Raw genomic sequence first — 15,084 nt, 5'->3', positions numbered from 1 at the left:
TTGCCGGGCATGCCTGACACTCCCCACCCAACACCCACTGCTACATTGCTGCAAACTGTCCTGCAGAGCCAGCAAATTTGGCCCACAAGTGATTTTCCCACTTTGCATTGCCTCCAGGGAAGAAGCTACATTAGTTGAAGACCTAGATCAGGGCTTTTCAACCTTTTCACTAATTGTACCACCACTTTTTTTTTTTTTTTTTTTTCTTCCCCTTTCATTGACCAAAAGTTTTATTGAAATATAAAACGGGTGGTACAGAAAATACAGTATAAAATCTGTATTTGGGAGGTAAGGGACCCCCGTTCAGCCGCAGGATAGAGGCGTTTTAGCAGGGGCACTCATGCCCCTGCTGAATATAAGAGCTGAGGCGAGTTTTATTCTCGCTTCAGACTCTCTAAGTGGTAATAACTGTGAGGCTGCCTTATTCCTCAAGTCGACAGATCATTTTCAAAATCCCTTTTCTCCAGTTTTGTTTAGTAATATTGTTAAAGCAAAAAGTAGGGTTTTTTTTTTTGTTTTTTTTATAGTTCTGGACGATTGAGGGGCTTTTTGAGCCCACTGCTGTTTGTCCGGACCAAGTTTTTTTTTTTTTTTGTGGGTGCACTCCCGTCCATGAATGAGCGCCACTGCAGTGTGCAGGCCCACTTAGAGCCTGCTCAGTAGGGTGGAGCTGCTCGTGCATGGAGGAAAAGCTCCACTCGCTCTGATACCGTACGGGCTGTCTTGTGGCTGCGCTCATACATGGACAGGAGAGCGGCCGCGGGAACCAATGCAACAAGCACTTGTGCTGTAATGGCGAGCTCAAGGTTGGAAGTCCTGTATTATCTAGGCTTACTTGTACTGAGGTAAGTACAGTGGCTTGCAAAAGTATTCAGCCCCCTGGAAGTTTTCCACATTTTGTCATATTACTGCCACAAACATGAATCAATTTTATTGGAGTTCCACGTGAAAGACCAATACAAAGTGGTGTACATGTGAGAAGTGGAACGAAAATCGTACATGATTCCATACATTTTTTACAGATAAATAACTGCAAAGTGGGGTGTGCGTAATTATTCAGCCCCCTGAGTCAATACTTTGTAGAACCACCTTTTGCTGCAATTACAGCTGCCAGTCTTTTAGGGTATGTCTCTACCAGCTTTTCACATCCTAGAGACTGAAATCCTTGCCCATTCTTTGCAAATTTGCTACTGCTCAGTCAGATTAGATGGACAGCGTTTGTGAACAGCAGTTTTCAGATCTTGCCACAGATTCTCGATTGAATTTAGATCTGGACTTTGACTGGGCCATTCTAATACATGGATATGTTTTGTTATAAACAATTCGATTGTTGCCCTGGCTTTATGTTAAGGGTCGTTGTCCTGCTGGAAGGCGAACCTCCGCTCCGGTCTAAAGTCTTTTGCAGACTCAGAGGTTTCCTTCCAAGATTGCCGTGTATTTGGCTCCATCCATCTTCCCATCAACTCTGACCAGCTTCCCTGTCCCTGCTGAAGAGAAGCACCCCCAGAGCATGATGCTGCCACTACCATATTTTACAGTGGGGATGGTGTGTTCAGAATGATGTGCAGTGTTAGTTTTCTGCCACACATAGCGTTTTGGCCAAAAGGTTCCATTTTGGTCTCCTCTGACCAGAGCACCTTCTTCCACATGTTTTACTGTGTCCCCAACATGGCTTGTGGCAAACTGGACTTTTTATGCTTTTCTGTTAACAATCGCTTTCTTCTTGCCACTCTTCCATAAAGGCCAACTTTGTGCAGTGCATGACTAATAGTTGTCTTATGGACAGATTCCCCCACCTGAGCTGTAGATCTCTGCAGCTCGTCTAGAGTCACCATGGGCCTCTTGACTGCATTTCTGATCAGCGCTCTCCTTGTTCGGCCTGTGAGTTTAGGTGGACGGCCTTGTCTTGGTAGGTTTACAGTTGTGCCATACCCCTTCCATTTCTGAATGATCGAATGTTCAAGGCTTTGGAAATCTTTTTGTAGCCTAAAGGTGGCCACACACGATACAATAAAATGATCCGATTTACGGCAATTCGATAAAAACGATCGGATCTCCCGAAAAAATCGAAAGCTGTTTTTGTTTTTTTTTTCATTCGACTGAAAAATCCGATCGGATTTTCCGTTTTTTTTTTTTCCGATTTTTATCTATCTGGAATGCCAGATATTTTTCTTCAATTTCTCTAAAGATTGTATGGTGTGTGTTTGTCAATTTATTAATATACTCACCCAAGCAAATTTCTCAGCGTTTCCAATCATTTTTATCATAATTGGAGAAACATTGAACATAGGTGTGTGGTACATTGGTCATATTTTTGAGATGTGACAATACTTCAGAAAAATTGCCTGCAATTCTTAAATTGAACAGATACTTAAAAGATCATTGTATGGTGTGTGGCCACCTTAAAGGAGAACTGTAGTGAGAGGGATATGGAGGCTGCCATATTTATTTCCTTTTAAGCAATACTAGTTGCCTGGCAGCCCTGATGGTCTATTTGCCTAAAGAAGTGTCTGAATCACACCAGAAACCAGCATGCAGCTAATCTTGTCATATCTGTCTAAATTTGTCAGAAACACCTGATCTGCTGCATGCTTGTTCAGGACCTATGGCTGAAAGTATTAGAGGCAGAGGATTAGCTGAATAGCCAGGCAACTGGTATTGCTTAAAAGGAAATAAATATGGCAGCCTCCATATACCTCACTACAGTTCTCCTTTAAGCCTGTTTTAAATTTCTCAATAACTTTATCATTGACCTGTCTGGTGTGTTCTTTGGACTTCATGGTGTTGTTGCTCCCAAGATTCTCTTAGACAACCTCTAAGGCCATCACAGAGCAGCTGTATTTGTCCTGTAATTAGATTACACACAGGTGCACTCTATTTAGTCATTAGCACTCATCAGGCAATGTCTATGAACAACTGACTGCACTCGGACCAAAGGGGGCTGAATAATTACGCACACCCCACTTTGCAGTTATTTATTTATAAGAAATGTTTGGAATCATGTATGATTTTCGTTCCACTTCTGACATGTACTCCCCTTTGTATTGGTCTTTCACATGGAATTCCAATAAAATAGTTTGTGGCATTAATGTGACAAAATGTGGAAAACTTCAAGGGGGCTGAATACTTTTGCAAGCCACTGTATCTTAATTCTATTTTTACCTTCAGGTACACTTTAAAAATTTAAATATCTACAGTATCACACAAGTGCACCTCTTGCATTTTTGTGAATATTTTATTTGTTTCATTGGACAACATTGAATATTTTACATTGTACGTGTAATCAGAGCTGTGGAGTCGGTACAAAAATCATCCAACTCCTCAGTTTATGAAACCTCCGACTCCAGTTACCCAAAATTGCTCCGACTCCAATTCCACAGCCCTGGCAGTAATTTCAGTGTACAGCTTTTATAACTGTGTAAATTTGTGGACTTATTGCTCGACATAGTCATTGATGTGTAAACCTCTGGCAATCAAAGTGAGTGTGCCCTTAAGTGAAGAATGCAAAAATTCTGCTCAATTTGATCATTTCCCTTCTCAGGGTCATTCGTGTTACAAGGACTCAGGTGTGAATGGGGAACGGGTGTTAAATTTGGCGACATTGCACTCACACTGGTCACTGGAAGTTCAACTCTGCTCCTCCATGTACAGTACAGACCAAAAGTTTGGACACACCTTCTCATTCAAACATTTTTTTTTCTTTATTTTCATGACTGAACATTGTAGATTCACACTGAAGGCATCCAAACTATGAATTGACACACGTGGAAGTATAGTACATAACCAAAAAGTGTGAAACCACTGAAAATGTCATATTCTAGGTTCTTCAAAGTAGCCACCGTTTGATTACTGCTCTTGGCATTCTTGATGAGCTTCAAGAGGTAGTCACCTGAAATGGTTTTCACTTCACAGGTGTGCCCTGTCAGGTTTAATAAGTGGGATTTCTTGCCTTATAAATGGGGTTGGGACCATCAGTTGCATTGTGGAGAAGTCTGGTGGATACACAGCTGATAGTCCTACTGAATAGACTGTTAGAATTTTGTATTATGGCAAGAAAAAAGCAGCTAAGTAAAGAAAAACGAGTGGCCATCATTACTTTAAGAAATGAAGGTCAGTCAGTCCGAAAAATTGGGAAAACTTTGAAAGTGTCCCCAAGTGCAGTCTCAAAAACCATCAACCGCTACAAAGAAACTGGCTCACATGCGGACCGCCCCAGGAAAGGAAGACCAAGAGTCACCTCTGCTGATGAGGATAAGTTCATCTAAGTCACCAGCCTCAGAAATCGCAGGTACACAGCAGCTCAGAATTAGAGACCAGGTCAATGCCACACAGAGTTCTAGCAGCAGATACATCTCTAGAACAACTGTTAAGAGGAGACTGTGTGAATCAGGCCTTCATGGTAGAATATCTGCTAGGAAACCACTGCTAAAGACAGGCAACAAGCAGAAGAGACTTGTTTGGGCTAAAGAACACAAGGAATGGACATTAGACAATTGGCTCCCTACATAATATAGACATATGGCAATGGTAGGGATTAGATTGCGAGCTCCTTTGAGGGACAGTTAGTGACAAGATATATATATATATATATATATAGATGGATGGATGGATGGATGGATGGATGGATGGATGGATGGATGGATGGATGGATGGATGGATGGATGGATGGATGGATGGATGGATGGATGGATGGATGGATGGATGGATGGATGGATGGATGGATGGATGGATGGATCTCTGCAGATCAGATCCACCAGGATGGATTTTCAGATCTGTGGTTGATTGCTTGATCTGCAGATGAATGTCAGTTAAATCATGTGTGTATGATGATCTGCAGATCTCAGACTATCATTGCAATTTGCAGGAATGGATTTTTAGCAGGAACAGATCTTTTGCAGATACTTATCTTTTGTGTCTGTACAGCATCTGTGTGTGCAGCATCTTGCAAAGATTTTTTTTCTGATGTGGAGTTCAGCTCCATAGAAAAGACTGTTCAGTATGGCTCTCATACTACATGAAGGGTGGTAAGATTGGTCTGTGATCTTTCATTTTCCAAAGACTATAGTCTGATGTGTGTATGCACCTTGACCCTCATGCTTGAGGGTGTCAAAGATGGCCTTCAGGTCCACAGTCTTACCCATGATTGCAGTTTTGAGTAATGAACCAGGTTGGGGTTTTTAAAAGCCTCAGGAATCTTTTGCAGGTGTTTAGAGTTAATTCGTTGATTCAGGTGATTAGGTTAATAGCTCGTTTAGAGAACCTTTTTATGATATGCTAGTTTTTTGAGATAGAAATTTGGGGTTTTCATGAGCTGTATGCCAAAATCATCAATATTAAAACAATAAAAGGCTTTTAACTACTTCAGTTGTGTGTAATGAATCTAAAATATGTCTTTATCAGTACATTACAGAAAATAATGAACTTTATCACTATATGCTAATTTTTTGAAAATTACCTGTATAGTGAATTCTATCCCAAAGAGATTTATGGCCGTGCTGGAAATCATGGTGGGCACACAAAATATTCACTTTGGACACAAATTAGACAATTCTTCACTTGGGTTGTACTCACTTTTGTTGCCAAAAGCTGTCCACTAAATGCAGCTGTTAAGGAACTACAAGTCCCATAATGCATTTGCCTTTATGAATCATGACTGGCTGTCAGATTCCTGCATTGTGGGACTTGTAATTCCTTAACAGCTGGAGAGCCAAGTTTCAGTTTACTGACTTCATGCATTACTTTGCACCAAACTGTCACGGTTGTCCCATGAAAATATATAATAAAATACATTTAGTAAAAATGTGGAAGGTGTGCTCACCTTAGTGAGTTAATGTATACTGTCCAACAATGTTACAAAAACTCTTTTCTAATTTTTTTTTTTTTTTTTTTTTTTTTTTTTTTTTTGGTGCATGGCTGTTTCAAAAAATGTCTGAGTTTCAACACATGCTTTAAGTATAGACTTTAACCTCCCTGGCGGTAAGCCCGTGCTGAGCACGGGCTATGCCGCGCAGGAGACTTTCCCAGGCCCTGCTGGGCCGATTTGCATAATTTTTTATTGATTTTTTTTTTTTTTTTTTGCAGCTAGTACTTTGCTAGCTGCGTGTGCACTCCGATCGCCTCCGCGCCGATTAGCCGCTGCTCACCAAAATTGCTCCGACTCCTTAGCCGCTGCTCACCAAAATTGCTCCGACTGCTTAGTCTAATTTTTACAAAGGCTATGTATTTGGTTCAAAAATCATCAAACTCTTCAGTTTATTGAAACCACCGACTCCAGTTACCCAAAATTACGGACTCCACAGCCCTGCTTTAATTGAAGTGCAATTATCTTTTTTGGTAACCTGTTTTGCATCATGTCCTTACTCTTTGGAAATGGGTTCATAAAATACGTAGGCCTCAATTCACTAAGCTTATCTCCTGTCTTTAACCACTTAAGCCCGAAGGGTTGAAATTTTTTTACATCCGAGCAACTTTCACCCCCCATTCATTTGCCAATAACTTTATCACTACTCATCACAATTAATTGATATCTTGTTTTTTCCGCCACCAATTAGGCTTTCTGTGGGTGGTATATTTTGCTAAGAGCCACTTTACTGTAAATGCATTTTAACAGGAAGAATAAGAAAAAAATGGAAAAAATTCATTATTTCTCAGTTTTCAGCCATTATAGTTTTAAAATAATACATGCCTCCATAATTAAAACTCACGTATTGTATTTGCCCATATGCCCCGGGTATTTCACCGTAAAAATTATGTCCCTATCACAATGTATGGCGACAATATTTTATTTGGAAATGAAGGTGCATTTTTTCCGTTTTGCGTCCATCACTGTTTAGAAGCCCATTATTTATTAACCTCCTTGGCGGTCTGATTCTTTCCAGATTTTAGGGTCTAAAAGCGGTGCAATTTTTTTTCACTCTTTCAGACCCTAAAACCTGAAAAAAATCATTCTGGCAGGGAGATCTGCAGCAAAATAAAAAAAAAATGTACCTTCCTGGGCTCCTGTGCTGCAGTTTTCTCTTTGCCCACAAGATGGCGCTAATATACATATAAACGAACTTCTCTATATTTCTCTAAGATAGAGAAGTTCGTTTTCAATATTAGCCCCGCCCCCGATGACGTCACGCTGCCACCACTGCTCTGCTGCCACCACGGCTGCGCTGCTCCAACTGGCTGCCGGGTCCCCGGAAGAATAGCGGGGACATGGGGGATCCCGGCGGCCAGGGAAAGACCCCACACTGCCGGAGAGAGAGGCTGGAGTCCCGCTGCGCAGCGAGATCGCGTGCGGGACTCCACAACTTCAGGTAAAGTGCTGCACTCCCTACCCCGACCTGAGCTCGGGATCACCGCTAATAGCTTGTTTTTTCTACCCCGAGCTCAGGTCGGGAAAACCGGCAAGGAGGTTAAATCATATTGATATACTCCTTTGACATGAATATTTAAAAAGTTCAGACCCTTAGGTAACTATTTATGTTTTTGTTTTTATTGTAATTTTTTTTTTTTTAATGTAAACTTGTATGTGGGTATTTTTTGGTGTGGGAGGTAAACAGGGTTTTTTTTTAATATATTTATAGGTTTATTCTTAACTTTTTTTTGGGGGTGTAATTTGCTATTTGGCCACAAGATGGCCAGAATCAAAAAGTCCTGGGAGGGATCGATCTCGCTCCCAGGCAGAAGAAAAGAGACCAGAGCTCAGAAAAGCCGCAGCGTCTGAAGAGACGCTGTCGGCTTTTCTCCGGGGGGGTCCAATCAGCGAAAGGGATTTATAATCCCTTTCACTGATCGGTGGGCTAGCGGCCAGTAGCGGGGGCGCGCACGGGGGGCCCGCGGGTGCGACCTGCGGGAGTGCGCGCAGCCCAACTGGACGAGAAATCTCGTCCAGTTGGGCTTAAGTGGTTAATAACTCTTCTAGAGTTGTTACCATTGTGATAAGGCATGTAGTATTCAGTAAACCTTTTACCTCAGGCAAACCTAAAGTTAACTCTTCTGTCTTTAAGTTAACCCTTTAATCCTTAAAGGGAATGTTCAAGCAAAAAAAAAAAAAGTTTCACTTACCTGGGGCTTCTACCAGCCCCATGTAGCCATCCTGTGCCCTCGTAGTCACTCACTGCTGCTCCAGTCCCCCGCTGGCAGCTTTCTGACCTCGGAGGTCAGGGCCACATTGCATACATTTTTACGCATTCCAGCTAGTGCAGGAACAAAAATTTACGCGTTTCACCACTAACGCGTAAAAATGTATGTGTTAATGATCCTGCACTAGCGGGAATGTGTAAAAATGTACGCAATTTGGCCCTGACCTCCGAGGTCAGAAAGCTGCCAGCGGGGGACTGGAGCAGCAGTGAGTGACTACGAGGGCACAGGATGGCTGCATGGGGCTGGTAGAAGCCCCAGGTAAGTGAATCTCATTTTTTTTTTTTTTTTGCTTGGACCTTCCCTTTAAAATAACTCCAGAGTTAAAGACAGGCTGTTCATTAACTGCGTGTGAAAATAACTACAGAGGAGGTAAATTAACTACAGAAGAGGTAACGTAAGGAATGAAGAGAACTCTCTTACTGTGTGGAGGTAAGTTTTCTCTTGCCTTATTATCTCCAGCACAATCTTAGTGAATTGAGGCCTTAGTATTTTACTAAACCTGTTACTGGAGTGTACAGAATAGGACTGTTCTCGTTGGTGGACCAGTTAACTTATCTGGGCCCTTATTCAATTCATTTTCTGCTAGGTGATTTTTTTTTTTTAATTTTTTTAAACTTTTCTATTACAGTTGTAATATTGATATTGTTATGCAGCATAATTAAATTGGAAATATTTTGCTGTACCATAGAACTTGCTATCTCAGCTGGTTTTCAAGAACTGTCAATAGGAGAACGTGGTGGAAGAAAGCGTGACTTCCATGATCTTGGCGTCTTCACCAGGCAGGCTATTGAGCATGTGAGAGAGTCTAAAACAGGTATTGGTTTGTTTATTTTAATTTTGCATTCCTTCTAAGATTTTCCAAAGCATTAATGGCATGCTGTCTAGCGTGCATTGCTTAATGTCTCAGCGAACACAAATGCTCAGCTAAGTCGTCACTTTACGATGCACTAGAGCAGAACCAATGTAATCTACAGTTAATTTCGTCTTTAATATTGAAGCATATTTTCCTTACAGGTGTTTCTGGCAAAACAATACAACTATGTACCAACCACGTTAAACTGATTTCCCGGCCTCAGTGGGTCTTGTACCAGTACCATGTTGACTATAACCCACCTATGGAATCAAAGTTCTTGAGGTCTGCATTGTTATACCAGCATGACGCATTGATTGGAAAAGCGCATGCATTTGATGGAACCATATTATTCTTGCCAAGAAGATTGGACAAGGTAAGGTTTCATTATTGAAAGTGTGCTTATACTATTACACACCATTCCAAATTATTGTGCAAATTATATTTTCCTAAATAGTCAATGCAAGTGGCAGTCAGCATCATTTTTGAGACATTAATCATCAGCATATAATTTGGAGGTCATCTAACAAACCTAATAATGGTATGTTTTTAAAAAATAAAAAACTTAAAAGGCACTGTTCCAAATTATTATGCACTACTGAGTTTCAAAACCTTTATAGGTTATAAAGAACTGAAAATGGTCATTTGTTGAATTTGCAGCACTAGGTCATATTTAGAGAAATCAAAAGCTATTTCAATCAAAAAAATCTCAACAGGTCAAGTTACATATTAACCTAAGACCCCTTTTTTGATTGCAGCGTCACAATTTTTGTATCCATTGAACTTGTGAGTTTGTGGATACATTCTGCTGGAATTTCTTTGCAGGATGTCAGAATAGCCTCCCGGAGCTGCTGTTTGGATGTAAACTGCCTCCCACCCTCATAGATCTTTTGCGTTGGGATGCTCCAAAGGTTCTCAATAGGATTGAGGTCGGGAGGATGGAGGCCACAACGTGGTTTCTCTCCTTTTATGCTGATAGCGGCCAATGATGCAGAGGTATTGCTTGCAGCATGATATGGTGCATTGTCATGCATTCAGTTGATTTTGTCATGTTAACCTCCTTAGTGGTTAATCCGGAGTCAGGATGGAAATCTGCAGCTTAGAGCGTTAATCCCCTGCCTGAGGCCCGGTGCACACCAAAACCCGCTAGCAGATCCGCAAAATGCTAGCAGATTTTGAAACGCTTTTTCTGTAGCGTTTCACCTAGCATTTTGAGGTTTTGGGAAGCGTTTTTGGTGTAGTAGATTTCATATATTGTTACAGTAAAGCTGTTACTGAACAGCTTCTGTAACAAAAACGCCTGCAAAACCGATCTGAACTGCCGTTTTTCAGAGCGGTTTGCGTTTTTCCTATACTTTACATTGGAGGCAGAAACGCCTCCGCAATCCAAAAAATGCCTCACCCGGGAGTATGCGTTTCAGCAAAACTCCTCCCGCTCTGGTGTGAACCACCCCATTGAAATACATTGACCAAGCGTATCCGCGGCTGCAAAAACGCCAAAAAAACCGCTCGGTGTGCACCAGCCCTGAGTGAGTTATATGCAGGAGCTGCAGCAGATCTTTTTTTTGTTTTTAGGGTCTAAAAGCTTGTGAAAAAAATGCACGGTTTTCAGACCCTAGTTAAAGGTAACCTGAAGGAAGTAAAATTATTTGAAATAAACTTATGATGTACCTGCAAATGAATATTACATACTAACCTCACTGTCAGTTCCCCTCAAAAGCTCAACATTGTATTCTTACAGTGATCCCTTCCAGTTCTGACAATGAGTTGACTTGTGAAATGTCAAGGTTTTCATACCTTGCCCAAGGCATTCCAACGATTCACGCTTTTTCTGCAGCAAACCCTTTTCCTATCCCATATTGCATGAAAATAATCTGCATAATCATGTAGAGCATCCTACTTAAGTAGATTTTCCTTTAATTGGGTTCCCCTGGCAAGTATGATATATTGGAAGAGATTTACAGAAAAAAACCAATGAAGCCCCTGATTTCCTTGTTCTTAGGCCACATTCACAGTGAACACTGCATTGGGTTCCCTGTGACAGCAACTGATCAGAAAGCGTCGCCGCACGTTATTTGCATATTGCGTTGCATACAGTCAATTAAAAGTTTGCCTCACTGTTCTCATTAACGTGCACACTTTGCGGTTATTGGTGCAGTGCGTTATCATACCACACTCCACTGTACTGCAATGCAGTATAACTAGAAGGGAGCAGGCCCTGCGATTGCAGGGGGGAAGAACTGTGGGGCGGCCCAACTAGTAACCTTTCCTTCCTCCAATACAGATGACTATACTGTATATCAGATGTTTTGACCCTAGTGAGATGGGCCTCCAGGCTGTGAGGGTTACCAAGGGAAGGGATGTGAACATTGGACTAGGCTCCATCAAAGTTTCTCTGGGGCCCCCATGAATTGTAGTTACGCCACTGCTGTAAAGCACCTGCTGCACTGAAAATAGGTGGTGCATTGCAGTGCGTCAAGTGTTAGAGCGGCCGCAAAGCACCACTGTGAACTTGGTTTAGTTACCAAAAATCTTTAGCGATCCCTATTACTCGAACTGCCTGATCATAATTCTTTTTGTTTTTCATTTGTAAACCTACTGTAATATAAATGTACAAAGTGATGTTTCCATTCTACATCTGTTACTTCTTATATAACACAATTGAGATTCAGATCAGGTTGATGTTTAGTTTTATTTCAGGTCAGTGAAGTTGTAAGCCAAACTCGTGCTGGAGAGACTGTGAAGATCACAATTACATTGACAAATGAGTTACCGCCTACTTCACCTACCTGCTTTCAGTTTTACAATATCATATTTCGCAGGTTAGTTGTTGGCCTATAATTACAGATTTGTTTGGATTGGAGTTCAGGAAATAATAAACAGCATCAGTGTTCTTCCCAGGGCTAATTTGGGAGTACCAACCGAGCTGTTTTTAAATCGCTGCCCGGATGCTATCATGCGCCTGGCTGGGGTGCCCTATAAGTGAGTGATTGGCAGGAGTGATGTGAGGGGCGGGCGTGTGGGGTGTTTACTTACTTTAACCACTTCACCCCAAAGCTGTTTTTATCCTAACGGATGAGCGATTTTCACCGTTCAGTACTCATCCCTTTCATTTGCCAATAGCTTAATCGCTGCTAATCACAATGAAATGATCTATATCTTGGGGTTTTTTTTCGCCACCAATTGGACTTTTTGGGTTGATATTTGTTTTCAGTCATTTATTTTCTATGCTTTTTATAGGGGAAAACAAAAAACTAAAGACACTTTCTTCAATTTCATGCCCAATAGTTTTTAATATAAACACTGCTACTGTGCATAAAACCCACACATTTGTTCTAGTTATCACAAGATTTTAATCATGTTCCTAGTACAAAGTATGGTGACAATGTAGTATTTGGAAATAAAGGTGTATTTTTTTTCTTTGGTGTTTTTTTTTTTCACTATTTGCACGTGCATGTGCACAGTGGCAGCAGCACTGTCTGACTTATAAAAAGTCAGCTTGTCATTAAGTAGTTAATATGTGCTATGTGCACCCGCACCACGGCTATTCAGTTCCAACTTCCTCCCCTCCACATCGCTATATGCATGTCATGCACTCACCAGCCTCTGTCTGCCACCGGGCCACGCTAGAGTCGCCCTACCAACTCCCCCAGTAGGTGCATGCTGATTGGTGTTGGGCCCGCCCCAACTGGCTGCGGTCAGTCAAGCGAAGTTGCTCCACCCCCTCTACAGCAGGTGCCTGCTGATTGCCTTCCTGGTATATTGAAGTGTGGCCGCCAGTGTGATATCAGCTCGTGCTGTCCCACACATTGTACTGCTCAGTAACTCATGTTTGTCACTGTGCATGCACCCTTACAACCAGTGTGCCTGCGTCATCCCTCATCGATTTATTGCAGCGTATGTGTACATTTGTGCTGCTCTACGGCCCAGCCCTCACCAGCAACAGCACAGACCCCGGCCCTCGCTACCGCTAGGCTCTGCCCTCACCACTGCCCCTCCTGCCTTGCAATTTAATATAAATGGATGGTTGACCATCATCATTTTTCTTTAACCACTTCAGTGTTTCACCTACTGCATCCGAGCAATGTTCACCTCTCATTCATTTGCCAATAACTTTACCACTACTTATCACAATGAATTGATCTATATCTTGTTTCTTTCGCCACCAATTAGGCTTTCTTTGGGTGGTACCTTTTTGCTAAGAATTATTTTTTTTCTAAATGCATTTTAATGGGAATATTAAGGAAAAAAAAATTGAAAAATTATCTCTAGTTTTCAGCCATTATAGCTTTGAGGGCCCATTTCCACTATCGCGAATTCGCATGCGTTTTTCGCATGCAAATTCACATAGCAATACAAGTGAATGGGACTGTTTCCACTTGTTAGGATTCCTTTGCGTTTCTGTGCAGAAAAAATTTGCATGGCAGAGCCATCAGAATTCGCATACCGCTATGTGAATCGCATACAATGTATCTGATAGGAAATTCGCATGCGGTTTGAGTGCGAATTTTCATGCAAATTCGCATAGAAATATGCAAATTTTTACCGCGGCCATTCGCACCGCACAAGTGGAAATGCAGCCTAAAGGATACATCCAAGCAACACAAAAAAAAATTCACTTACCTGGGCTTCCTCCAGCCCCTGGCAGCCGTCCTGTGCTCTCGCCGCAGCTCCGGAGGCTCCCGGTCTCTTCCGCTGGCGAAGCCGGCCTCGCCAGGTCGGGTTCCGGGTCTCTTCTTCTGCGCTCCACGGCGCGGGTCACTTGGTCTCCCCGACGTCATTAGGACGGTACTGCGCAGGTGCAGAACTACGTGGCCCGCGCCGTGGAGCGCAGAAGAAGCCGACCCGGCCTGGCAAGGTCTGCTTCGGCAGCGGAGAAGACCGGGAGCCACCGGCGAGGGCACAGGACAGCTTCCGGGGCTGGAGGAAGCCCCAGGTAAGTGGATTTTTTTTTTTGTGTGTTGCTTGGACGTATCCTTTAAAATAATACATGCTCCCATAATTAAAACCCACTTACAGTGGAGGAAATAATTATTTGACCCCTCACTGATTTTGTAAGTTTGTCCAATGACAAAGAAATGAAAAGTCTCAGAACAGAATCATTTCAAAGGTAGGTTTATTTTAACAGTGGCAGATAGCACATCAAAAGGAAAATCGAAAAAATAACCTTAAATAAAAGATAGCAACTGATTTGCATTTCATTGAGTGAAATAAGTTTTTGAACCCCTACCAACCATTAAGAGTTCTGGCTCCCACAGAGTGGTTAGACACTTCTACTCAATTAGTCACCCTCATTAAGGACACCTGTCTTAACTAGTCACCTGTATAAAAAGACACCTGTCCACAGAATCAAGCAGACTCCAAACTCTCCAACATGGGAAAGACCAAAGAGCTGTCCAAGGATGTCAGAGACAAAATTGTAGACCTGCACAAGGCTGGAATGGGCTACAAAACCATTAGCAAGAAGCTGGGAGAGAAGGTGACAACTGTTGGTGCGATTGTTCGAAAATGGAAGGAGCACAAAATGACCATCAATCGACCTCGCTCTTGGGCTCCACGCAAGATCTCACCTCGTGGGGTGTCAATGGTTCTGAGAAAGGTGAAAAAGCATCCTAGAACTACACAGGAGGAGTTAGTGAATAACCTCAAATTAGCAGGGACCACAGTCACCAAGGAAACCATTGGAAACACATTACACCGCAATGGATTAAAATCCTGCACGGCTCGCAAGGTCCCCCTGCTCAAGAAGGCACATGTGCAGGCCCGTCTGAAGTTTGCCAATGAACACCTGAATGATTCTGTGAGTGACTGGGAGAAGGTGCCGTGGTCTGATGAGACCAAAATAGAGCGCTTTGGCATTAACTCAACTCGCTGGGTTTGGAGGAAGAAAAATGCTGCCTATGACCCCCAAAACACCGTCCCCACCATCAAGCATGGGGATGGAAACATTTTGCTTTGGGGGCGTTTTTCTGCTAAGGGCACAAAACGCCCCCAAAGCGTTTTCTGCTAAGGGCACAGGACAACTTAATCGCATTAACGGGAAAATGGACGGAGCCATATATCGTGAAATCCTGAACGACAACCTCCTTCCCTCTGCCAAGAAA

At 42.3% G+C, this 15,084-nt stretch overlaps 1 protein-coding gene across 1 annotated transcript in view; it reads left to right on the top strand.

Annotated features, from left to right (window-relative positions):
* PIWIL1 (piwi like RNA-mediated gene silencing 1) overlaps positions 1-15,084 on the top strand; it is a 144,810-nt gene that overhangs the window by 23,987 nt on the left and 105,739 nt on the right. Inside the window, exons 4-6 of the mRNA XM_068243664.1 lie at positions 8,819-8,944; positions 9,145-9,356; positions 11,681-11,802. Coding sequence (XP_068099765.1) covers positions 8,819-8,944; positions 9,145-9,356; positions 11,681-11,802 — 460 coding nt within the window. The remainder of the gene's footprint in view (positions 1-8,818; positions 8,945-9,144; positions 9,357-11,680; positions 11,803-15,084) is intronic.

This window comes from Hyperolius riggenbachi, chromosome 1 (assembly GCF_040937935.1).
Source record: "Hyperolius riggenbachi isolate aHypRig1 chromosome 1, aHypRig1.pri, whole genome shotgun sequence".
Taxonomy (NCBI): domain Eukaryota; kingdom Metazoa; phylum Chordata; class Amphibia; order Anura; family Hyperoliidae; genus Hyperolius; species Hyperolius riggenbachi.
This window is presented reverse-complemented; position numbering and strand designations above follow the sequence as displayed.